General features: G+C 43.5%; 1 protein-coding gene across 3 annotated transcripts in view; it reads right to left on the bottom strand.

Annotated features, from left to right (window-relative positions):
* Window positions 1–11287: 11287 nt before the first annotated feature.
* The window catches only part of LOC142503955 (complement factor H-like), a 721803-nt gene continuing 705317 nt past the window's right edge, over window positions 11288–27773 (bottom strand). For all 3 annotated transcript variants that reach the window (XM_075616958.1, XM_075616961.1, XM_075616947.1), the window contains 2 exons: window positions 16188–16379; window positions 11288–11630 (listed from right to left, as the gene is read on the bottom strand). In XM_075616958.1, coding sequence (XP_075473073.1) covers window positions 11620–11630; window positions 16188–16379 — 203 coding nt within the window. In that variant the 3' untranslated portion in view covers window positions 11288–11619. The remainder of the gene's footprint in view (window positions 11631–16187; window positions 16380–27773) is intronic.

Below are 27773 nucleotides of genomic sequence, written 5' to 3'. Positions count from 1 at the left end.
CAGATTCAAATTCAAAGAAACAAACCCCCGTCAATCTCTATTGTGGAATGTCCACCAGATTTAACCCTTTAAGCAGGTCACTGCCATTGGCTCCTGTTGGTTTGAGCGAGGACTGTAGTGTTCGTTTATTAGACAAATATTTAAAAAGTTACACATGCTGTTGCATGCTTGAGTGCATTCCCCTTTATTTCAAACGCAGCATGTTGTTAAACTGTATGTTGTTCTATAGAACTGATTCCTTAAGGTTATCATACTAGACAATTCTGATGACTGGCATTCTGAGTTACTGGAACCCAGAGGTCCAAAGACTGAAAAATATTTACTTATGAACAATTTTTTTTCTTTCCTAAACTTGAGCAAAAGACAGGGGTGCCCAATGCTACATCCAATTGACAAAACATATATGGCAATAAGTATAAAGTTTAAATACATCAATAATAATAATAATTACTTGGTTATTTAGTTAAACCCTTTGGCCAAAGCGTTATAAGCCTGCATACCAAACGTCAAGGTATAACCAAAAATGCAGGTCCTACACTGCTCTGTGAACCCTTCCCTTTACCTCTGTGTGAGGGGAAAGAACCATAGTTGGTCCTGTTCTTGCAGCAAAGTGAAAAGACCTCCCAAGTTAAAAAAGTGAGGAGGAGTGTGCTCCGGGGGGAGGTGCCACCTACCTCCATTACAACTATTACCAGTCAGAAACAGAGGTGGCACCTACCCCCAGAGCTCAATACTCCACACCATTTTAACTTGGGAGGTATTTTCACTTTGCTGCAAGAACAGGAACTTCTGTACTATGTTTCTTTCCCCTCATACAGGTCCTCACCCAGGTATTTAAAACATTGGATGTGGGGACTGGGGTGTCTCAGGGTGCTCTTCCCTCTCTCCCCCCCCCCCCCCATACACTCTCCCCTCTATCTCCACCCTTTCACTCTCTTCACTAAATCTTAAACTCTCCCCTCTCACTATCTCCCCCCTAAACTCTCCTTTCTCACCTCTTTCTTCCCACCTTACACTCCCCCTCTCTCTCTCGCCCCCTTACACTCTTTTTCTCTCTGCCTCTCAATCCCCTTTATACCTCCCTCACCCTTTTACATTGCCCCTCTCTCTCCTCCCTTTACACTATCCTCTCTCCCTTCACCCCACATTACACTCTCCCCTCTCTCTGTCTCCCCCTAAACTCTCCTCTCTCCTTACACACCCCATCTCGCTCTCCTCCCCTTACACACCCCTCTCTCTCCCCCCTCCATCCCCCCTTACACTCTCCCCCATTGTAGCAATGGAAAGGGGGGGCTGGCCCGGTAATAAAGGGGTTACACCCCAGCTGGCCACCCCCACCATCGCGTGGGAGGCGAGGGGTTAAATGTAATCATGATTACATGTGTTTCTATTCCCCTGCCTCAGTGCAAAGTGCGTTCCCCCTTCTGGTTGTATGTATTGTCCTAATTATATGTGTTTTTACCTCTACAGTGTATGCACCAAACACATACACTGGGATCAAGTGACTTCTATTAACATGTTTATGGCCCTTTGTTCCGATTCCGGCCTTTTCAGTCCTCATTTGCAATCTGATTTGGCCTGATATCAGAGAAGACCAGCAGATGGCGCCCGATAGGACGAGCGGAACGTCTCCATTGAAATGAATGGAGTAATATTTTTCAATGGGGATTCCTCGAGTCCGATCTCCAAGAACGAGTTGGCTGCCGGCCAAACCGCAATCCCCGAAAGCGGTTACAATTTCAATAAAAGAGCCTTTGATCTCTAAAGTGCCGTGGGAACTTGGTCACGGCCAAGTTCATTCATATTAAAATTGTAACTCCGGTCCTAGGACAGGTAGCGGTCCAGTTCTTTTTGCCCCTAGCTCAGGGGAACCCCCTTACTCGACCCCAACCTGGTCCGACGGTCGATGGCCACGGGAAAAGGTCGCGGCCGCCACACTGGTCATCGCCATTGACCACAATGGCGGAGGAAAGCCTCGAGGCGGTGAAAACCCTAAGTGTAAAACCGTATAAACTGGGAACCCATATCTCCGGTTCGGTAAGGTCTAGAGGGCTGGGATTTAGACACCATGCAGTCACCGCTCCGGCATGATTGCATGGCAATTTCCAACCCTTTCTGATCAACCGAACGGAGAGTATGAGAACGGAGTATGGTTAATTGTTTAATTTGTGTTTCTGCCATTGACTCCAATGGCGGAGAAATGCAACTTGTGCAACATGCGATTTTAAAGTCCATTATTGTATCTCCGGTTCGGTGGGTCCCAGTGAGCTGAAACTTGGCCACCATGTAGAGTCCCCTCCGGCATGAGGGTCTGGCAAGTTTTAGCCGACTCGGCCCAACCGAACAGAATATTTTGATATATATACATTATTGTAAATGTACTGTATTTAGTGCCTAGTATAAAGCCTGCGAAAGCTGCTGACCCATACGGTATGTTAATGGTCAGGGGGCAACTGTGTGTCTACACAAAGGCCACTGATCAAAGGCTTACCCCCCCCGGTTTGTATACAGTATACAGGGTGGAGAGAAAGCAGGACATGACCTTTCACATGAAGTGCCATAATTTACACCTTTAGTCAGGTTTCCCCGGCCCAGATTCCCATCTGGCAGACTTAGAGACACAAACTCTTTTGAGTGGGGTTAGGAAAATGGGAGCCTGACTAATGGATTATGCGCATGTGCCAGCTACCTGGGGACAGGTACCAAAGTGCTTCCCACGTTAGCTGGCAAAAGGTAATTGGGTACAAATAATTGTGAACCAATATCTGAGACCCAATGTTAGGAATAGAGCCCAAATCCTATATAACCGATTGTCAGCTCTATGCCCAATGTTGTTCGTGACTTTACCTGACTGATACCCGATGCCTGATGAATTGCTAATCCGAATCCTGATTACTTCATTGTCCCTTCCCTAAGTAAGTGTAAATATCTTGTTTGTTATTTGTCCAATATTGTGTGTCCACCTTGCTTTTTAAGGAATAAAATCTCTTTATGATATCACAGTCGTATTCAATTCAACCCAGTTATTTGGCGTATATTATAACCCTGTAAGATATCGTGACACTCTTCCCTTACCTACCTCTCTTCCGCCTCTTATGGTGTGGGGTCCCCACTCCTCAATGGGACCCGGCAGCATTAATCTTCTGAACTAAACCAAAGAAAACTAACCTTCGTCTCTCCCCGCCTCTCCATTTCCGGGTCTCCCCAGCAGGTCGGCTCCAGGCAGTAACGTGCTTACCCTAACATGGATATGTCCATATATGGATATGCCCATAATAGGGCAATCTACGTCATTGACTGAGCCAGATTCTGCTGGAGAGACACGGAAAGGTGTGGGCTGGCAGATTATCTTATCATTGTTCCTTAACAAACAAAATAATTATGTTTATGCACATACTCTGGCTGCCAGCTACTAATTCGGAAAGGGAGTGGGGAAAGGGAGAGATAACACAGAGATATGGGAAGTTTAACCCGCTCTCATCTTCAGAAGACACAGATTGCAAACATTTCCAGGATCAACTTTTAAAGCCGATGAATATTTGCATTTAGCTGATTTCAATAAAAATATCAGTTATATTTATTTTGTAATGTACAAAATGTGACTGTTGCTGAGAGAAGGTGACATTTACAATATTAAACACAATATTAACAGAAAGTGACATGCGAGTTCTTAGTTTGACATTCTCACATTATAGCCGGTGCAGAAACAAAGTGTTCTATTAAAGTTGCAGTCCCACTATGGACCAAGGAAACTTCTGGCAGTGATAATGGGTTAAATCATCGGGATTGACAATGTTTCAAAGGATTTTCTAAATGTTTCTAGGAAATGTTTTTACTCATCAGAAGTTGAGGTTACATCGTTACATCGTTACATCGTAGGTGAGGTTGAAAAAAGACACGTCCATCAAGTTCAACTTATGCAAAATGAAGACGACAGATACGTTATCTTATATTTGTACTTACATTATATTGATCCAGAGGAAGACAAACACAAAACCCCAGTGACACATTATCCAACGATATTTCATAGGGGAGAATAAATTCCTTTCTGGCTCCAAATAATAGCAAGCAGATTTCTCCCTGGATCAACATACTTTTCATTTTAACTTATCTGGTATATCCCTACAGTATATACCTTTCCTTTATAAAACGAGGTCCAACCTTTTTCTGAACAAATCTATTGTACAGTACAGCTGGTATGATTTATAAAAAAGAAAATTGATTTATTTTATCAGGAAAGCAGTGTATGTGCAGTAATTATTGCTGCACACTGGACATTGGGTGCTTGTCTGGCATGGTTTTGCTAAAGTATCTCAGAACATCCAGGGGGAGCATATATTGGGTTGAGAAAACAAAACAAGATACACAAATTTAAGTGCAGACGTATTACAATCAGTGGATAAATGTGGCAGTGTCTTGGCTCATATAGTTATTCTACTCACAGGACTAAAGGGTATATATAAGCAGTTGGCAAATAGGGTTGCCACCCTTGAAGGTATAAAGGCACCGGACCCCCTATCGATACTCCGTCAGCATATACCGCATGTATAAAGAGAGAGAAAACTACATAGTGCGATCAATATTGTAAACTTTATAAAGAATGAATGGGTAAAAAATGCGCACTTACAATGTGCTAATATAATAAAAGCATTGGTCACAAATTGTGAGTAGGAGATGTCCCGAGCAGCTCACCGCCTCCCTGGGTCATTAGGCTGGATGCCACGGCACTGTATCCACGATCGGAGCCTCCCTCTGTGCGCCCGTCTGATCCTCTGACGTCACGGCTGCAGGGTTGGTTCAGCTACGGGTCGCCTCCAAGACCAAAATAGGTCTGCTGGTTTACTCTACGCGTTTCGCCCAGCTACCAGGAACTGTATTCGGCTTCGTCAGGAGTATAATGGATAGCATGCTAGTGGCTATTTAAATACCCTTTGGCAATGCTAATTAAGCTAAAACATTCAATAAATCAATTATGATTGCACCTGGAGTTGAAGTTTACATGATTGGAAGTTTATAATACTTGTTGTCATTAAAGACTTAATAACGTGGGATGACATTATTATAGACACAGTATGTTCATATATTACGACAGATATTACAAATATATCACAACTTTACCCTTAATGGGTATTATGAAATGTCATTCTGTATTTCACTTGCTAATGAAGGTGAATATCAAATTGATATGTTTACTGCGATCTCAACCACTTCAATAAGAGATGGGAAGGGGAGGAATCTTCCTAAAAGAGACTCACTATATGATGCATATATTTAATGGTGATAGAAAATATTGGGGTGGTAGTGTTGGCTGGTCATTATGTTAAATCTGGTCCTGAAACAAGGGAGGGCAAGGATCTCTATTACGGTATTAAATGGGAGCAATGTCCGAAAAAGAGACTGATGAGGTACATATATAAGAACAGGCAAATAGAAGGGATGTTATAATGCAGTACTAACGTTAATCACGTGCACATATAAGGTACTTGATGGACCTAGATATGTCGTTATATATTCTCTTAACACTTAAAGGGAGCAGTGGTCAAGGTTTATATATATTCAATATTCAATAAGGATGGGACACGATTTAGATGAAAGAATCAGAGCCTACCAGTAAAAAATGTATGGTATACGAATGACATTTCATTCACAGTGAATATGAGAACATAAATTGCAAGATAAACGTATAGAAAAATAGACATAGCAACATCATAGGACATGGTATTATACTAGCACTATAGAGACTTGCTGCCATTATAGGATGCTGATCTGAAACGAGAAGCAGGTGAAAGAACAAGGGAAAACAGAGGCAAGGCTAAACAATATTACTGTACAGTATCCAAAGGAGATTATTTCAAAAAAGATTATTTCAAAAAAGGTGTGAGATCAATCTCAGCATTTAGACCTCTAGGGGCTAGTGTTTTAAGTCGATGGATCCAAAAGGTTTCACGTTTCAATAGTTCCAAACCCCTCTCTCCTCCCCTCCAATGGGGTAGGACATGTTCGATGGCTTTATATTTTAGGCATGTCGGTTCACCACCATGGAATTCTGTGAAGTGGTTAGGAATGCTGTGGTTAGTTAATTTCCTCTTAATTCCACTAAGGTGTTCAATGATTCTTGTTCTTATAGGTCTTATTGTTTTGCCTATGTATTGTAACTTGCAGGAACATTCTATCATGTAAATTACATGATCCGTCCTGCAAGTCATAGAGGTATTGATATCAACAATTTCACCCGTGACACTAGAATTGAACTTTGTTTGTTCATGTGATTTAAACCGACATGCCTTACAGTTGGTGCAGCCAAAAAAACCTTTTTTATTTAGCCACCTATTATCCTTAGATTTAGCCTCCCTGAGTGCACTAGGGGCTAATTTGTTCTTGAGATTGCATGCTTTGGTGAAAATTACATTTGGTCTTTCAGGAATACTAGGTCCGAGAATGGGATCGTTTTTGAGAATATCCCAATGTTTGGAAATTATACTTCTCACTTTTCCAGCATCCCTACTGTATCCTGTTAGAAATGCAAAATCAAATTTATTGTTCCTAATTGTGTCCTTTTTTTTAGGCACCAACAAATCGTCTCTCTGAACTCCCTCTACCTTTTTCCTCACGGATTCAATTTTATCCTCACTATAATGTTTTTCCAGAAATCTCTCTTTGATTTTTACAGATTGTGTCTGATATTGTTCTATATCTGTACAGTTTCTTCTTATTCTAGTGAACTGGCTTGATGGTACGTTATCCATCCATCTGGGCAAATGGCAGCTGTCTCTTCTAATAAAATTGTTCTTGTCTATTTCTTTGAAGTATGTCTTTGTCTTTATTGTTCCTTCTTCAATATATATGTTCAAATCTAAAAAAATAATTTGTGTGTGACTCCATTCACTCGTGAATTGTAAATTATATGTGTTAACATTCATACTTTCAATAAATTTAATTAAAGTGTCTTCACCGCCCCTCCAAATAAAAATAATATCATCTATGTAGCGGCGATAAAGGACAAGATTCGCCCCAAGCTCACCCTCCACCCAGATGTTGTCTTTCTCCCAATCTGACACGAATAAATTGGCGTAGCTTGGAGCGAATCTCGTCCCCATCGCCGTCCCACATTTCTGCAAATAAAAATTCTGTGCATACCAAAAATAATTGTGCTCCAATATGAATCTTATACTGTCAATCATAAAGTCAATTTGTGATTCTGGTAGGCTATCATCTGTTAGTAACACACGCCTGACTGCTTCACATCCCTGTGTGTGTTTGATGACTGTATAGAGAGAAGCTATATCACACGTGGCCAATATAAAATGTTCTTCCCATTTCACCCCACTCAATAAGTTGAGTATATCAACAGTATCTTTCAAATAAGCCCTTTGTTTAACCACGTGTGGTTGCAAAATGGTGTCTATATATAACGAGAGGTTGGCAGTTAGTGAGTCAATCCCCGAGACTATTGGTCTTCCTGGGGGATTGACTACACTCTTATGGATCTTGGGAAGGAAGTAGAAGACCGGCATCTTAGCTTTATTTTGATACAAAAAATTGTATTCTTTTTCATCAAGTATGCCGGTCTCCTTTCCCCTATCCAACAGTGTCTTAAGTTCTTCTGTATAAGAATTAATAGGGTTAGAGGACAATAAGGTGTAGGTGTTGGTATCTCCCAATAATCTAAGTGCCTCCAATTCATAATTGACCCGATCCATAAGTACTACCCCCCCCCCCCCCTTTATCTGCCTGTTTGATGACCAGTTCATGGTTCTCCATGAGTTCCTTAAGGGCCTCCTTACGTCTTACAAGACGTTCAAGGAGTTTAGAGGCAAAAGGCAGTAGGGAGACAGGTCGATAGTTAGAAAGACAGGTAGGGTCAAGCTTGGTGTTTTTGAGTAATGGTATGACTGTTGCATGTTTGAAGGAGGATGGAAAGGTACCAGAATAGAGGGAGGAGTTAAAAATGTGTGTGAGCATAGGGATTATAGTAGGAGCAAGAGGTTTTAGGAGATGGGAGGGAATGGGGTCAAGAGGGCAAGTGGTAGAGGGAGAAGAGGCGATCAACAGCGACACATCCTCCTCTGAGTCAGTGGAAAAAGAGTCAAGGAAGGCAGGAGGAGAGTTATGAAGAGGTGTAGGATGGGAGGAAGAAACAGAGGGGATGTTCTGACATATGGATTCCACCTTTTCCTTAAAATAGTCAGCAAAGTCCTGAGTGGAGATGGAGGAAGGAGAGGCAGCTGAGGGTGGTTTGAGTAGAGTATATCAGTATTGTTTGACCTGAAGAAGAGAGGATAACTCTCGAAAGCTTGTCCTCTGACATAAATTGTTAGTCCAATAAAAAAGGTATCACCTAATACTGAAGAACTCATTTATTCTGCACTATCGCAACTGGACTAACACGGCTATTTTCTGCTTTATATATATATATATATATATATATATATATATATATATATATATATATATATATATATAATCCACAAAAGCAGCCGGCACTCCACTTGCAAGTAGAAAAAATTGGGTGATTGTCCCATAAAGCAATAATAAACTATACAATACCGTTTGAAGCACGAGATCAGGAGACAGCACTCTGGTAAGTTTGATCACAAGTTTTTGTATTGAAAAAGACACATAAACCGACGTTTCGGTCCCCCAGTGGGACCTTTCTCAAGGTGGTGCAATGAATGCAGTGCAGAGTACATATATATAGCCCAAAACCCCAGTGCTGCTGAAAAACACCAATCACAGAAAATTAGCATCACCTGCCAGTGTGCCCTACAAGCAACCTATCACAGGGAGAATGGTGGCCATCTTGAATATATTAAACTGGTAAGTAGTACTAATGTATAAATGAGCATGCGCATAGTCAATGGCCCATGTGAATTATGTGGTTTATTTGCTTCAATGTAAATGTGGGTTTCAATACACTGGTAAAACCAAAACAAGTATGAAAATTTGAGTTATGGAACACATGAGAAATATTAAAAATGTGCAAAACTTAATTGATACAAATATGCCTTTAACCCACCTTTTAAAAATTGTCATCAGTGTGACCCTAGTGGAATATCCTTTATGGGTATTGAAGTTATTACTGCAGACAAGCATTTAGGTAACAGGGAACTACGTTTAAGTAGAAGGGAACAATACTGGATATATACTATGCAATCCAGACACCCTCAGGGATTAAATGATTATATAGAATTGGTTCCTTTCCTTAAAGTATAGAATACAAGTTGGTCATTACATTATATTTTATGATAATTTATTAAGGGTCATTTCACTGTCTTTTTATTCAAATGAGTTTTTATTATTGCTTTATGTAAAGGATGGCTTTTAATATGAGTTTTTAGAGTGTTACATGTTATGGATTTTTAAACTTAAAAGGTTTAGAGATGTTAAATTGTGATTTTTGTATTATGTAAACACACAGGACACAGTACCCTAATGGGGTCTAATTTCAATTAGAGATTGTGGCTTTGGCTATTCGTGTAGCAATTGGGAGATCTGAATGCATGATTGTAGCTGAGTGTTTTCAATTGCTATGCACTAGGTATTCATTGGCTGCGGTTCGTTATTTAACCCCAGGGACAGCGTCATCACGTGACCTCCTGACGAAGCACTACGTGCGAAACGCGTAGAGGTTACGTGAGACTGTTCCCGTTGAGTTTGCAGGCGGAGGTTATGCAGGGCTCTTTGCTTCTCCTTGCCTGGCTGGGTATGTACATACATCGGTTCCGGATCCTTTCTTTGTACTAGTGTGGATGCGGTATTGTCCTGCCTCATCCCTCCGCCGTATGTCGGTGAAAGCCGGTTTTTAACCCCCGTTTTAATTCTTTATTTGTCATTTTTGTTTTGGTTTGTTTGCTTTTTGGTATTCCCGTAAATCGTGATATATTTTTATCATTAAAGATTCATTGTCCCTTAGTGCGCCTGTCTGTCATTTCTTTTCCTAAATACATAATGTACTATATCTTAAACCATAAACGCTGAGATAAACAGGTTAAAAAGAGCATTCCATTTAAATATCTATCTTCAAGCAACCGACTTCGTATTGAACACCTTAGGCTGCGGTCCCAGTCAGCACTGCAGCACGTGCGCCCGGCGGTCCTGGGAGAGAGGGAGCGTTTGCGACAGGAGGGGCCATGGTAGTGGGTTTGAAGGGGCGTGGCCATGACCTCATGCAGTTGGTTCATCCTCATTGGCTGAACCGCCGGCGGGGCGTGGCCACACCTCCGTCGCAAACTCTGAACTCAAATTCCCGTCTCACTGAAAACCTGTCGCGCACCGCTGGGGAAATGTGCGCGACAGGGTCCGGACCGGACTGACTGGGGGGGGAGCTTGAACGCACAGCGCACGCTGAGGCATGCGCTGTAGAAGGTACTGGGTCCGCGGCCATAGAAGGTACTGGGGCAGCGGCCTAATACATGATGGAAAGCTGAGCTTGGGGGCTCGTGCTATAGGATTGCTGAGATAAAACCTGAAGACCCCCCGTCCCAGTCATTCCAGATAACTTATCCAAGAGGAAAGTCTGTGCATTTCTCCCAGTTCCCGGACAGGCAGCTTCTGCTGGGTTATAAGGTCATTTCAAACTGACCAACAAACCCCCTCACCCCAACTACAAAAACAGCCTCTAACTAATAGTTTAACATTGTCATTGGTTTCCTTTTACTAACCTAACTGTTCTAAAAGCAAATATTTACCTTATTTTGTTTCATTAAAAATTGTCAATTGCATTTCTTTGGGGCCTCTGAATTTAAAAGTGATTGTCAATTAAGTGTTTTCTATTCCCGTAGCCCACACTGATTAACAGAAAGCCAATAAAGAGAAGGTGAGGGAGAGAGGGGGCTTTTCCTGTGGAAACTCACACCCAAGTCTCAGCTCATAATGTTTCCAAACTGAATTGTAAAAAATAATGTAAAATACTCAGTGTAAAGTTGTCAGATGTTGGTTACAATTAGGCAGTATTTATCCAGATGTAACCCCTTAAACGTATCACTGTCATCCATACATGTTGGTCCCAGGAGTGATTGCCCTATTCAATTCCTAAAAGTGTCCACATCACAAAAAATATGTTCTGAAAAGTTGGGCTTATTGGTCGTGAAAGACTGCACCACCTGTGCTGAAGCAGGGATATCCCGTTGGGGTTCTTGAGGACTGGAGTTGAGGACCCCGGCATTACATAATTCTGCCGGCTCCTAAATGGCTTACTTTATTTGTACAATTATTTTAGTTTCTTATTATTTACATGTGATGTGAATAGTGTGCAAAGACATTACATACAAAACAAACATTGAAGAGGTTTTCTTCCTTAAAGTATATTTATTTCTCTTTATGCTGAAGGAAACATTGTGTATAATTGACATTACATGCATAGTTTGATGTTATGACAATCACATTACAGAAGAGAATGATCATTTAGAGAAAATCTTTTCCAATTTCGATTTAAAAAAAAGCAAATAAAAATACAGAATACTTTGTGATCTTGTGAGAAACTTCCACTCAGATCTGATATGATCACAAATAAACAATTTCTTTATTATGTATGTAGGATGTTAATATAATAATGCGGCATTAAAGAAGGTGCCAGGAATCTTCCAATTTCAGACAATTTATTTTCTTGTTTCTTCAGAATTAAGTCCCCGCTAGGAAGATGGAAAGAAAATACAGTAATTAGTGATGTTATATTATTTACACATGTAGCCTAACGATGGAGGATTTGGTGATTTTCTGTGGGCGGGGTGGGGGTTTAAAGGAAAAAAGGAAAAAAGAGCGCAACATTTCCATCTTTATTTCAAAATCTTTTTTTTAATTGCGAAAGTTGTGAAATGTTTCTATTTTTTCTCAAGTTTTCTTGAATTTTGTTAAAAAAAAATATATGTCACATGACTGGCAATGTATTGGGGGCGAACTCGCTTTTTTTCTGAAATGTCGCTGAGTTTGCAATCTACTAGTACAAACATCTCACGTCAGTAATGCAATCTCTGAAACACATTTCTGTTGCCAAGACCAAGTCTTTTCATGCTTCCTACATTCATTTCTTACACTTTTAAAATGGCTGACATTTTCCCCCACAGAGGCAACGGGCAGACCTCTGTGATAGAACGCCTTTTATTTCTTAATACATATATTGTTTTCCCAACATATTTTACAAGGAAAAATACCTTGACATACATCTTTTTAATCTCCCCCCCACCCCCACCCCAGGGAAGAGAAGAAAACAAGATCACATAGAGGTTAATGCTAAGGTAATTTGGAGCATAGAGTGTGTTTTTCCCCCCATATACAGTATTCATTCATTCCAGAAGGGGAGAATGGGGGAGCCTGTGACCCAATGTATAATAATAATAATAAAGACAAAATGTATTTCAAATACAAGTCAGACATGTTCTTATAAAAGCATTGGGTGAAAAGGAGGATGCAGTGCTAACAAAACTCACCAATCACTGCTAGCCGATTCAGAGATCACACAGGGCATAGTCACACATTTTAATCCTATTTTTATATAACCACAGAGAATCCTGCACCGGTAGTGTCTTTATAATCTAAGGACAATTCTCATTTTTCTTTTCTAAACTGAAAGATGGACATTAAGTGTCTATATCACCATTGCACCAGGCTATGAAAGATGGACATTAAGGGGCCTATTCTATAAACTTTGATAAGTTTTTGAGCACTTCTCGCATTTGGCATGGTAGCAATTCAGAAAGCTTAGATTGCATGCCAAATTCGTTCAGGAAGTGTTCCTTCCCGAGCGATACTGTAGAACTCAAGCTAAAAAAGAGCTCCAACTCGCATTTTTTTTAAATCACGCTCTTCTAGTAGTTCCAATGAGATCATCGAGGCAGAAGCTAGAGAGCAACTCGCAGATCTTATCTCACCACCCGAAGGGTGGCTGGATGGGAATAGCGGTAGGACAGAAGAAAAAATATATTTTTACTGCATCAGATTGAAGCCGTGTGTTTCCAGAGCTCACACGCATTAATATCAGGTCCGGAGATCCCCTGCTTCCAATATATGTAATAAAAATAAACCACCCACCCGGAAAGCCTAACCACTCACGGCTGCTGAGGAGCATTGCGTTGAGGGTCAAGAGCTTGCAGCTGGAGTAGGATTCAGAGAGTGAAGACAACAAAGGTAAGAAACACATTGATTGTATGTTATTTATGTGTTTTTTTATAGATTGCCCGTTGACTACCAATGTGCTTATCTATGTCCCTTTAGGGCATATACCTTTGGGTATAGATAATCACAGTGACAAGCAATGCATATGTTGCCAAATGTTTTTATTTATTTATTGGTATGTATTGTATTTTGTGTAATGTTTTTCTTTAGCTTGCTTATTCATTGTCAGTGTGGCAATCCATGCCAATATTGTGGGCATGATTTACCACAGTCACAATCAATGGCTTTATTGTTAAATGCTTGTTTATAAAGTGCTTATTTTAAATGTCATGTGTTTTATTTTATGGCTGTTTTTTTTTTAGCTTGCCTATTCATTGCCATAGTGGAAAACCATGGCCATATTATGGGCATGGTTTACCACTCTGCCTAATCAATGGGTAGAGGGAGTAGTTGCCCTGGGGAGGTTGGTTGGGCCTCCCGGGTGGGTAGCGGGGGATGGAGGTTAATCCCTTAATTACTATAGCAGTTACTAACCGACAAGGTGATTAAGGGGTTAGTTTTTCATATAATGTAATTGATAATCTCAGTACTCAATCAATTTTGTTGGTATTTCCCAGAATATTGCTAATTAAGCAACTACTTACTTGCATAATATTGCCATAACAATAATATTGAGATTCTATGACTTATTAAGTCGGAATATAGTACTACATCTAGAGTGCAGTTTTGAGAGGGATCTAGTATAGGCTTTATGCTTGCCACTTTATGAATTATAGGTTCAACTTGTCCCTATGCACCGATGCACATGTACCATTTATTACTTTTTGACTTTAATTAGGCTGAGCAGTCGGTCATCTATAGTTGTTTTACTAAACAGTAATTTTGCCCATTATTGTACTGTATGTGTTGGGGGGGGGGTGCTGTGGGGGGTAGAGTAGGGTTGTTGTATTTTAATGTTTCTTGGGGGTAGAAGGGGTGTGTGAAGGGGTTAGTTTCCCCAGGGTGGGTGATTAGGCCTCTCGGATGGGTAGCGGGATGGGTTAACCCCGTCATTACCACAGCAGTTCCTCACCCTGGGGCAACTACCCCCTTCACACACCCATGTACCCCCAAGAACCCAGGTACTTGGGATTAACCCCTTCATTGCCTTAGCAGCTAGCCGCTAAGGTAATGAAGCAGTATGTATTTTAATCACACAGTATTGTAAAAGGGGGTCTCCGTGGATGAACCACTTTCATTTCTTGTCTGGGAAGATATCTTTGGACGGTCCCACCAAATTTGATGCATGAGTTCTCTCCGATTACAACTCCTGGAGCAAAGAGGAGAGACATTAGCATAGTGTTTGTGCTTTGTTCAATAGCTCCATTTTCTGGTGCAATATTATATCAAATGTAAGAACCTGTTTCTTACATCTGGTGCAATTCGTTAGAAGCAATATACAAAAGAAATACAGGAACTGCTGGTGGCTTTAAAAAAAATGGGGTGTAGCTTTATTCAAAGGATCAATGTTTCGGTCCTAACACAGAACTTTGTCACGTTGTAAGAACCGAAACGACAATCCTTTGGACATGGTACAAAAGTTGCTGTAAAGTCTGTGATATGGTGACACACACAGATACAAGCGAAAAGTAACGCTCTTTGCCTCAATTATGCTCCAAAATTACCGTACTACAAACCCTGGAGCCAAAAGCTTTTTTCAAAACTAAAGCTAATTACCCCCCCCAAACCATCTACTAAACCCCTCTAGTACTCTGGTAATAATGAGGTAGAAGCCACTGATGGCTGAGGGTGAGGAGGCTGATTTGGATGGCATCACATAATCAGTGTGACCGGTGTGACAGGCGTCTGTGTGCCAACGCCACTTCCACTTCTCATTTTCTTGGTTGATAAGGCACTTCCAGGCCTGAGAATATCTGCAGATTCTCAACATCACTAAACTTCGAGGCTTATTCATTTTCAGGAGTAAAGGGGAATTAATGTATACTAATGTTTACAACAATGTTCATTCTGATTAATGAGGGGGAACGGTAAGAATAAGATGTTACTGATTTATGACTATTTAATACCATATGAACAATATATTTGCTATGGAAGTCAATAAACAAATATCTGATCTAAGACATTATAAAATGCCAGTTTTTCCTCAGTAGTTGTGTATTTGCGACTTCTGATCCTCTGGGTCTTTCTGCGCCTCTATTAGGCACAATTTTTGGGATTAAATTACCCATATTTTCCAGCTGCTTCTACTCCTCCCATTCCCCGGCCTTTCTGTGCTGGGAAACCTACTTCATGCATTTGAAAAATAGATGCACATCTCAATTTCAGCCCAAATTATCATTTTTATTTTGTTTTAAGCACAGAGTATTCTGAAGAGTCTATTCCCCCCTTATTTTCAATATTATAACCTACCACCTCTGCTTGCAAGATCTTTCATGCAGCTCTTACACCCTCATATTGAGAGCGTTCTTAATTATAACACAAGTGATTATTTATTGGCATGTGGTGCTGTACAATCAATACAGCCCAACCCCGTTATAGCGCGATCCGCTACAACGCAAATCCGCAAATAACGCGGTCTGAGCATGGCTCCCGATTTGAAAGCCGCACTTACCGGCACTCTCTCCTCACTTCATAGGGCTGTGTACATGTGCTCATCTCTCTGCTCTCCTCTCCCGTCGTGTGCTGAGTTATTTTTTTTAAACATTCAATGTTTAATGCTTTATTGACTACCGGACACATACAAATTGAACATAAGTGCATTTTGTATAAACACATGCAGAGTTAGAACTCAGGACCTTCTCATACCAATGCCTTACCTCTTACCTCTACACCATAAGCTTGGTGTGACAAACCATACCCTATAAAAATATTTATCCTCTACAACACATTGCCAGAGAAACTCTCCTGTGATTTATAGTTTGGTATGACTATTAAATCATTAAACATGACTAATTAAAATGTTTAAAAGACTGCTGCAGTTCTGCCCACATTGTGCTATGAACCTCTTACTGTAACCCAACATAAGAAGTACCTTTATATACAGTATATCTACACCTCTAAAAGCAATTTCTACTCACTTCTCCTCTTGCATTCTGGATAGCTCAGTTCTCCTTCAGTACAATTTCCTTTCAGAGCAGAGTGACCGTAAAATCCTTGTTTACATATAAATAGAACTGTTTCCCCATTTCCATAATACCCTTCGCTGTCATGTATCGGGTCCAGTTCCAAAAAGTTGTCATCAACTTTCTCTTGATTAAGGCGACAAGTTTCTAGAATATATAAGCGCACACGTTAATAAACACTCAAAATTAAAATCAAGTACAATAAAGCTCTTCCATCTGTCTTGTAATTTCCATTTATAGAACTGACAAATACATGTTCAATTAAAGCCATTAATGATAAATAACACTTATATTCTGTAATGTATGATCCAGCACCCACACCTTCCCCATCCTTCATAGCAATTCCCGGGGATTTACATATAGCTTCACTCGCTCATGGAAAGAGCTAGACTATGGTTCAGTCTACTTTTCGAAAGATAAAAGACATAATCATGTAGTGATTTATAGAACATACTGGACACCTAACAAGCTCCTATTAAACCCCCAAAATACCCACAACATATATATGAGCATATGAGTGTCAGAGGAGTGCTACTGAGCATGGCAATATGTATTAAAACCAGAGACATAACATAAAACACAGACAAAGCTCAGTTTTTAGAACATCTAGTGAGACTCATACACGGTACAGTGCCTAAATATATATGTATAAATATCTAATAAGTAAATGGTCTTTTAGTTTGACATTTTTGGCCAAAATTGTTGTAAGCCCCTGAGCCAACGGCACGGCAGACCACATATCAGGGGTCCCTAACGCTAATATAAATTCTTAATAACCTGTTGGCCAAAAATGTCAAACTAAAAGACCATTTACTTATTAGATATTTATACATATATATTTTGGCACTGTACCATGTATGAGTCTCACTAGATGTGCTAAAAACTGAGCTTTGTCTGTGTTTTATGTTATGTCTCTGGTTTTAATACATATTGCCATGCTCAGTAGCACTCCTCTGACACTCATATGCTTATATATATGTTGTGGGTATTTTGGGGGTTTAATAGGAGCTTGTTAGGTGTCCAGTATGTTTTACAATTCTTGTCCAGCTATTCATGGCTGATTGGAGGTTGGCAACCTCCTACTTAATTTAAGCTCACCCCCTCCCACATTTAAATGGTTATGGCTCACTCCATAGCATCTTCCACTCAGGGGAACTTGCCTGCTTGCAGTTTGGCTGTGACATCTCTAATACAGAGTGCTTTTCCTGGTAATGTACAGGTTAATAAAAGCTTCAGTCAGACAGAACTTTGCAGCTAATATTGACAGATTTACTATAAATCATTCTTCCTGTTATTAAACAGGTTATTAAGAATTTATATTAGCGTTAGGGACCCCTGATATGTGGTCTGCCGTGCCGTTGGCTCAGGGGCTTACAACAATTTTGGCCAAAAATGTCAAACTAAAAGACCATTTACTTATTAGATATTTATACATATATATTTAGGCACTGTACCGTGTATGAGTCTCACTAGATGTGCTAAAAACTGAGCTTTGTCTGTGTTTTATGTTATGTCTCTGGTTTTAATACATATTGCCATGCTCAGTAGCACTCCTCTGACACTCATATGCTTATATATATATATGTTGTGGGTATTTTGGGGGTTTAATAGGAGCTTGTTAGGTGTCCAGTATGTTTTACAATTCTTGTCCAGCTAGTCATGGCTGATTGGAGGTTGGCACCTCATACTTAATTTAAGCTCACCCCCTCCCACATTTAAATGGTTATGGGCTCACTCCATAGCATCTTCCACTCAGGGGAACTTGCCTGCTTGCAGTTTGGCTGTGACATCTCTAATACAGAGTGCTTTTCCTGGTAATGTACAGGTTAATAAAAGCTTCAGTCAGACAGAACTTTGCAGCTAATATTGACAGATTTACTATAAATTATTCTTCCTGTTATTAAACAGGTTATTAAGAATTTATATTAGCGTTAGGGACCCCTGATATGTGGTCTGCCGTGCCGTTGGCTCAGGGGCTTACAACAATTTTGGCCAAAAATGTCAAACTAAAAGACATTTACTTATTAGATATTTATACATATATATTTAGGCACTGTACCGTGTATGAGTCTCACTAGATGTGCTAAAAACTGAGCTTTGTCTGTGTTTTATGTTATGTCTCTGGTTTTAATACATACAGTATTGCCATGCTCAGTAGCACTCCTCTGACACTCATATGCTTATATATATGTTGTGGGTATTTTGGGGGTTTAATAGGAGCTTGTTAGGTGTCCAGTATGTTTTACAATTCTTGTCCAGCTAGTCATGGCTGATTGGAGGTTGGCAACCTCCTACTTAATTTAAGCTCACCCCCTCCCACATTTAAATGGTTATGGGCTCACTCCATAGCATCTTCCACTCAGGGGAACTTGCCTGCTTGCAGTTTGGCTGTGACATCTCTAATACAGAGTGCTTTTCCTGGTAATGTACAGGTTAATAAAAGCTTCAGTCAGACAGAACTTTGCAGCTAATATTGACAGATTTACTATAAATCATTCTTCCTGTTATTAAACAGGTTATTAAGAATTTATATTAGCGTTAGGGACCCCTGATGTGTGGTCTGCCGTGCCGTTGGCTCAGGGGCTTACAACAATTTTGGCCAAAAATGTCAAACTAAAAGACCATTTACTTATTAGATATTTATACATATATATTTAGGCACTGTACCGTGTATGAGTCTCACTAGATGTGCTAAAAACTGAGCTTTGTCAGTGATTTATAGACACAAGAAGAATGTGCAGTTATGGGGAAAGTCCACCAACACCATATGTTTCCGTGTTCTGTCTGCTTACTGTAGCTCATTTGTGTGGCTCTTACAGCTTAGAAATACAGCTCGACCCCATTATAATGTGATCCGTTACAACGCGAATCCGGTTATAACTTGAAGCAAGCGTGGCTCACAATTTTCGTATTTATGAAAACTTTACAACACAATTATTGGTATCTTAAATACATTATTGTACAATGCATACAATTGTACATTATTTCTAAAGTTATCCGCTTATAACGCGATGTGATTCTTTGGACCCCAAGCAGAGCGTTATAAGGGGGTTGAGCTGTACTTGGTATATATGGCCCTCTGTCTTTTGCGCTGGGGTTCTGCTCTCATTCCATAATTGTACCCCAATCTGGGATTGCTCATAAAGTATACGTGGGTATGAGTGTGAGGCTCCGGTGGCATGCCAGGGGTGGAAGGGAGGTAGGGGGGGGGGAAGAGAGAGGTTGCATGCTGGGGGGTTATAAAACTGCTGATTACAGATCCAGGACAGTACTTGTTTGGAGGAATAATTCAATAATTATTTGCTTTAATAAGATAGAAGAGAAAGTCCTATTTTACTAGAGTCCAAAGCGACTTATATTTCTCCACAAATACACCTTTATAAAACACGTGGAGAAATACTTGTGCATACACCTAAGATACCTGGGATGTACGTAGGTTTGAAGAGGGAGCTTACAATCTAAAGGAGTGGAAATATAAGGTAAAGTGATAGAAAGAGATGGTATGTTACTAAAAGGGGCTTGTGTTGGTAGGGGTAGCTGGCCTTGTGGCGGTCGTGAGGATTTGGCCCGGAATTAAAGGGGTTACCCCCCAATTGGCCACCCTCTAACTTCACCAGGGAGACAAGGGGTTAACTGGGCTGAGGCCCAGAAATGTGATTTAACCCTTGTTATAACATGAAAATGTATATTCCCCTGTTACCATGTATGGTTTCTGGATCAGCGTCTGCATAACACACACACACTGGGGCTTAAGGGGTTAATATTATACGCAGTACTGAATACCAGGAGCTGTTCCATTAAGACTGGTAATTTAGGAACGGAGTGAGCCAGCACCCTGGGTGTTGGTGCGCAGCCTCAGTGTAACCCCCCAAGAACACCCCTATTAAAGATATAATTTTGTCATAAGGGAAACATATATTTTTGATAAAGTGACTTTCTGTTGCAGTTTTAAAATGTACAGGCAGGATGCTAATTGTTTCTGCCTGCCCTATGTTATGCATACCAGAACCAAATGCTGTGACTCATATGAGCTGGGTCACTTGCCTATGCAAGCTTCCTCTCTGGAAGTGCATATCAAAAGACCCAGAGTAAGGGGGGTGTGAATTGGCCAGATGGATGCTAAATAGGATATCTTGCTAGAATTTACATAGCCCTGATCAAAGGCGTCCTGTTTGCAGGAAGCCAGAGTGGGGGGTGAGCGTTATAACTCACACTTACAAACCAGGTATCCTGCAAGAGTAATCTAAAACCAGGTGACAAATGTCCACCCTGCTTCAAAGGATTTATTGATGGGGGCCAGGGGGTGCGGTTACACCAGTGGGGCTACAGAATGAGTGACCTTATTAAATAGAAGAATATTATGAGATGTCCTTGGCTGAACATGCTAAGAGTTACATATGTGTATTCGTGGGACTTAGCCCCACCGGATGAGTCTAAACACTTGAGATCTAACAGCTACTAAGAGCCAGATATTAATATCTCCCTTAAGTTTAATAATACACTGTAATGTTTGGTCTCTTTGGGAGCGTCAGGCGTGACGGAATGTATTAATATGTCTCGCATGCCAGTAAGTTTCACTGAACTGAAGTTATGAAGTTATGAAGGTATTTACAGTATATATGGAATTTTGGTTCTATGCTGCAGGAAGAACATCCTGCTGGAATTTACAAAAGCCTGGTGATCAAAGGCTAAATTGCCTAATTGGTTATGCTTGGCCCAGGGACCAAAGGAACTGACCAGTTTAAGTGTGATATTTCACACTAAACACTGGAAGTCCAAAATCAGCTTCAATGAGCTTCAAAGGGACTTTTGCTAGACGGCTCGGCGCCGTGAGTGAAGAGAAGGGTTAAAATGATATATAAGTCAGAGTTCCCCCTTACTCATTGTCTTCATGTCTTCATGTATTGTCTTCATGTATGCAAAGTTTTCATGCCTGTGTCTTCATGCAAAGTCTTCATGAGCTGCCAGCATTGCTGTGATGTCAGCTGAAAAATGGAAGAAATGCCCCAGTCTGTATCCTGATGGCTTTCTGTCCTAATCTTTAAGTAAGTGTCTATATTTTGCTGTTATTTGTATAATCTGTTGTGTTCACCTTTATCAAGGAATAAATTATATTTTATCATATCTAAGTCTCGTCCCAGTTCAAACCCAGTTATATATATATTTATATATTTTTGGTGTAAATTACAGCCTGTCATAAGCTATCGTCACAGGCTTGTAATTAACTGGTGGCAGCTGGATGGATTGAACTGCAGGAGAGGTAACGGCCGTTGCGGTGGTCCGTCCATTTCCCCTGAAAGAGCTGGCACTGGTGTGTGCGTTGGGCAAGACATGGTTCCCGGCGAATTGGACCCAGTTCCTGGCGTCGGTACCACACCAACCTGCTTATCCCCTCCAAGAGCCCGGCGCTCAAGCAACTCCGCTCTGGACTCCGTTGCCCCTTGCTGGGGTTAGTCCACCGGTGGTGGAGGAGCTCTGTAATGAGCCTGGCGCTCAAGCAACTCCGCTCTGGACTCCGTTGCCCCTTGCTGGGGTTAGTCCACCGGTGGCGGAGAAGCATCGGCAGCCGCTGCGGCACTGCCAACAAATGGGCCACAATAATGCCCAGTGCCCTGACCGTGCGCGGTCGGGGGAAGAAGCCCCTCAGGGCCAGCGCTCACGAGCTGCGGAAAAGATGACCCAGTTAGTGGCATCCTCTGATGGCTCCCGCCCAGCCCGGGCGACAACCCTTCTCGGGATGTCTCCTGCAGAACCTGGACGGGCTGCATCAGCAACAGCGGCGGAGAGCAGCGGCCATCCACCTGATCCCGACGGAGAACCGGCGGCGGCGGCGGAGAAGAAGCCGCCACTCCGGCATCCTGCCGGTGGCAATTTTATTTGGGGGGAGGGACAGGGTTTGCGAGGCGGTTATTTTACCAAGTTTGCATGGAGCTATGTTCCTCCACAAAGACCTGGGACCCTTGTCCTGCACCGTTGTACCTTTACTCGGCCCGGGCGCTGTTGCAGCAGACGCCCGGTGCTGCCCAGCCCAGATGGGGCCGGCGGCTGCCGCTCCAGTCCCCCTACAATTGGGATCAACGAAGGCGGCGGTCTCTGCGGGGACCAGCGAGGTAAGCCAGACCAAGTCGCAGACTGACCCTGACTTATTTTTCCCTATGACTGTACCCTGTTGTTTCACTCTAGGGGTGACTGGGGGGTGGCAGGAGATAGGGGTACCAGGGAGGGGAAGGAAGGGCAGCTTGTAGGGCAGCTAGACCTCCCCATTACCCTGGCGGAGCAGCAAGGGGACTCTCAGTTAAGAGCCCCACTGTTGCAGCCTTGCTATGGGCTGGGGGTATCAGGGGTTGTGGCACAGTTAGACCACCCCCAGATTACCTGCCAGCCAGGAGCTAAGGTGGGTGCATCTGCACCAGCAACCCTGAGCTCATCCCCGGTAATGGGGAGACAGTGTCAGGTAGATGGCCTCACTCAGGTGTCCCTAGGGTCCAGGCTAGGATTAGCTAGGGAGAAGCGGAGTGAGGGGAGGCTGCAGGTAGGTAGCAAGCATCAGATCTCAGTGAGAGAAGGAGGGCTAGTGGTAGCCGGGGAGGGAAAGCAGCAGGTATTGCAGCTAGAATTTCCCGTTACCCTGGCAGAGCCTCAGGGGGTGTCTCAGATCAGCAACCCCCTGTTGCAGCCTGGCTATGGGCTGGGGGTATCCGGGGCAGTGGCAGGCTTGTGCCAACCCAGGGATACCTGCCAGCCAAGAGCTAAGGCGGTTGCATCTGGAGAAGTGCCCCTGAGCTCATCCCTGGTAAGGGGGAGATAGTGTCAGGGAGATGGCCTCACTCAGGTGTCCCTAGGACCCAGGTTAGGATTAGCAAGGGAGAAGCGGAGTGAGGGGAGGCTGCAGGTAAGTAGCCAGCATCAGAACTCAGTAGGAGAAGAAGGGCTAGTGGTAGCCAGGGAGGTACAGCAGCAGGTATTGCAGCTAGAGTCCCCCATTACCCTGGCAGAGCTTCAGGGGGTTTCTCAGATCAGCAACCCCCTGTTCCAGCATAGCTATGGGCTGGGGGGTATCATGGGCAGTGGCCACTTTGTGCCACCCCAGAGATACATGCCAGCCAAGAGCTAAGGTGGTTGCATCTGGAGAGATGCCCCTGAGCTCATCCCTGGTAAGGGGGAAACAAGGGCAGGGGGGTAGGTGCACTCAGGTAGTTCCAGGGTCTGGGTTAGAATTGCCCAGGGAGGAGAGGAGTGCAGGTGGGCTGCAGGGAGGTAAGCAGCAGGAGTCATCAGCAGGGGCTGAGGTGCTGGGCCTAGGAGGCTAGGCAGGGAGACACCATGGAGCAGGGGGAGATAGGAAGTCAGTGGGGTGTCAGGCAGCTGGCAGAAGCTAGGGATGGGCTAGGTAGGCAGAAGGTCCCTTGTTCTGACTGGCCAGGAGTGACCGCCCTGACAGATTCCCCAGGGTTCCCAAAGGAGGGGCTGTGGGTAGATAGGCAGCCAGGGAGGAGAGTCAGGAGTATAGCAGAGCAGCTACAGGTTGGCACAGAGCCAGGGCAGGTAGGGTCCCTACAGGACAGTGACATAGCTCTGTCCCAGACTTGGTTGACAGGAAAGCGACGGTCTGTGCTTGATAGCTGGTCTCCTGTTGGTGCAGAGACATGCCAGTCTCTGGGCAGGGTGCAGCCTGGTCTGCACAGGGGCCCCTTCACTATGTACTTGGTTCGCCAGGCACTGGGTGGGGGGCAGAGGGGGGCAAAGGAGAAGGCCCGGCGGCCATGGTGGAGCCCTGCTCCGCAGGATCTAGACTTTACAATCCACTGTGGCCAGGACACTGTCCTGGACAATGCTAGAGGACAATTTTGCCAGGCCAACCCCTCAGGACTTATTGAGTGCTACAAGGGCGCCAGTGGTATCCCAGTGCCAGGGGGAGGCATCTGGGGTACCAGGCACCCCTTGAGCAGGGGAGGTGTGGCGGTCGTGAGGATTTGGCCCGGGATTAAAGGGGTTACCCCCCAATTGGCCACCCTCTAACCTCACCAGGGAGACAAGGGGTTAACTGGGCAGAGGCCCAGAAATGTGATTTAACCCTTGTTATAACATGAAAATGTATATTCCCCTGTTACCATGTATGGTTTCTGGATCAGTGTCTGCATAACACACACACTGGGGCTTAAGGGGTTAATATTATATGCAGTACTGAATTTATTATTTTATTTATTTATTTATAAAATATTTTACCAGGAAGTAATACATTGAGAGTTACCTCTCGTTTTCAAGTATGTCCTGGGCACAGAGTAAAACAAATAATACATGGTTACAAGTACAGTTACGTAAATGAACAAAGTATACATTATATACAAGACATTGCGTGCACAGTTAAAGAAAATATATATTATGAGCGTATGAAACAGTTACAGACCAGATTAAAGTGTGAGACAGCCTTAGATTTGAAAGAACTTAAGCTGGTGGTGGATACCAGGAGCCGTTCCATTAAGACTGGTAATTTAGGAACGGAGTGAGCCAGCACCCTGGGTGTTGGTGCGCAGCCTCAGTGTAACCCCCCAAGAACACCCCTATTAAAGATATAATTTTGTCATAAGGGAAACATATATTTTTGATAAAGTGCCTTTGTGTTACAGTTTTAAAATGTACAGGCAGGATGCTAATTGTTTCTGCCTGCCCTATGTTATGCATACCAGAACCAAATGCTGTGACTCATATGAGCTGGGTCACTTGCCTATGCAAGCTTCCTCTCTGGAAGTGCATATCAAAAGACCCAGAGTAAGGGGTGTGTGAATTGGCCAGATGGATGCTAAATAGGATATCTTGCTAGAATTTACATAGCCCTGATCAAAGGCGTCCTGTTTGCAGGAAGCCAGAGTGGGGGGTGAGCGTTATAACTCACACTTACAAACCAGGTATCCTGCAAGAGTAATCTAAAACCAGGTGACAAATGTCCACCCTGCTTCAAAGGATTTATTGATGGGGGCCAGGGGGTGCGGTTACACCAGTGGGGCTACAGAATGAGTGACCTTATTAAATAGAAGAATATTATGAGATGTCCTTGGCTGAACATGCTAAGAGTTACATATGTGTATTCGTGGGACTTAGCCCCACCGGATGAGTCTAAACACTTGAGATCTAACAGCTACTAAGAGCCAGATATTAATATCTCCCTTAAGTTTAATATTACACTGTAATGTTTGGTCTCTTTGGGAGCGTCAGGCGTGACGGAATGTATTAATATGTCTCACATGCCAGTAAGTTTCACTGAACTGAAGTTATAAAGTTATGAAGGTATTTACAGTATATATGGAATTTTGGTTCTATGCTGCAGGAAGAACATCCTGCTGGAATTTACTAAAGCCTGGTGATCAAAGGCTAAATTGCCTAATTGGTTATGCTTGGCCCAGGGACCAAAGCATAATGATATTTCACACTAAACACTGGAAGTCCGAAATCAGCTTCAATGAGCTTCAAAGGGACTTTTGCTAGACGGCTCGGCGCCGTGAGTGAAGAGAAGGGTTAAAATGATATATAAGTCAGAGTAACCCCTTACACATTGTCTTCATGTCTTGTCTTCATGTATGCAAAGTTTTCATGCCTGTGTCTTCATGCAAAGTCTTCATGAGCTGCCAGCATTGCTGTGATGTCAGCTGAAAAATGGAAGAAATGCCCCAGTCTGTATCCTGATGGCTTTCTGTCCTAATCTTTAAGTAAGTGTCTATATTTTGCTGTTATTTGTATAATCTGTTGTGTTCACCTTTATCAAGGAATAAATTATATTTTATCATATCTAAGTCTCGTCCCAGTTCAAACCCAGTTATATATATATATATATTTATATATTTTTGGTGTAAATTACAGCCTGTCATAAGCTATCGTCACAGGCTTATAATTAACTGGTGGCAGCTGGCGGGATTGAACTGGACCTGTATTACTAGTGTTCTGCGGGATACTGTAATATAGTGGGAACTTGATGGAAATTGCGAGTTCCTGGGACTAAAGAAATTGAACACACAGTGTACAACATAGAAAACAAGATATGGCACCTCCTCACTGTTCCCCTACTTGTGAGAAGCATTGCCTCCAGAACCAAAGTGCCGGCCATCCGTCTGACTGGAGCCGGGCACTGAGACCGGAGGAGTGCATCAAGTCGGTGCGGGGACCAGCAGCCAGCAAGGCTGAGAGAGAGACAGCAATCGGTGAGCATGAAACCCGGCAGGCTGAGCAAAGATCCACAGCTGCAGCTGCTGTAACCATCAAACCGGCAGGAGAGCAGGGAATGGACCCAGCTCCGGGACGGCAGAGACATGTGGAGGGAGCGGGTGGTCTTGCTCCAGGAGAGGTAACGGCCATTGCGGCGGTCCATCCATTTTCCCTGAAAGAGCTGGCACTGGTGTGTGCGTTGGGGAAGACATGGTTCCCGGCGAAGTTGACCCCGTTCCTGGCGTCGGTACCACACCAACCCGCTTATCCCCTCCCAGAGCCCGGCGCTCAAGCAACTCCGCTCTGGACTCCGTTGCCCCTTGCTGGGGTTAGTCCACCGGTGGTGGAGGAGCTCTGGAATGAGCCTGGCGCTCAAGCAACTCCGCTCTGGACTCCGTTGCCCCTTGCTGGGGTTAGTCCACCGGTGGCGGAGAAGCACCGTCAGCCGCTGCGGCACTGCCAACAAATGGGCCACAATAATGCCCAGTGCCCTGACCGTGCGTGGTCGGGGGAAGAAGCCCATCAGGGCTAGCGCTGACGAGCTGCGGAAAAGATGACCCAGTTAGCGGCATCCTCTGATGGCTCCCGCCCAGCCAGGGCGACAACCCTCCTTGGGACGTCTCCTGGAGAACCTGGACGGGCTGCATCAGCAACAGCGGCGGAGAGCAGCGGCCATCCACCTGATCCCGGCGGAGAACCGGCGGCGGCGGAGAAGAAGCCGCCACTCCGGCATCCTGCCGGTGGCAATTTTATTTGGGGGGAGGGACAGGGTTTGCGGGAGGGGGTTATTTTATCAAGTTTGCATGGAGCTGTGTTCCTCCACAAAGACCTGGGACCCTTGTCCTGCACCGTTGTACCTGTACCCGGCCCGGGCGCTGTTGCAGCAGCGGCCCGGTGCTGCCCAGCCCAGATGGGGCCGGCGGCGGCCGCTCCAGTCCCCCTGCAATTGGGACCAACGAAGGTGGCGGTCTCTGCGGGGACCAGCGAGGTAAGCCAGACCAAGTCGCAGACTGACCCTGACTTATTTTTCCCTATGACTGTACCCTGTTGTTTCACTCTAGGGGTGACCGGGGGGTGGCAGGAGATAGGGGTACCAGGGGAGGGGGAATGAAGGGCAGCTTGTAGGGCAGCTAGACCTCCCCATTACCCTGGCGGAGCAGCAAGGGGACTCTCAGTTAAGAGCCCCACTGTTGCAGCCTTGCTATGGGCTGGGGGTATCAGGGGTTGTGGCACAGTTAGACCACCCCCAGATTACCTGCCAGCCAGGAGCTAAGGTGGGTGCATCTGCACCAGCAACCCTGAGCTCATCCCCGGTAATGGGGAGACAGTGTCAGGTAGATGGCC

Source organism: Ascaphus truei, chromosome 10 (genome assembly GCF_040206685.1).
Source record: "Ascaphus truei isolate aAscTru1 chromosome 10, aAscTru1.hap1, whole genome shotgun sequence".
NCBI lineage: Eukaryota > Metazoa > Chordata > Amphibia > Anura > Ascaphidae > Ascaphus > Ascaphus truei.
The sequence above is the reverse complement of the archived record's forward strand: the minus strand, read 5'-3'. Positions and strand labels throughout refer to the sequence as shown.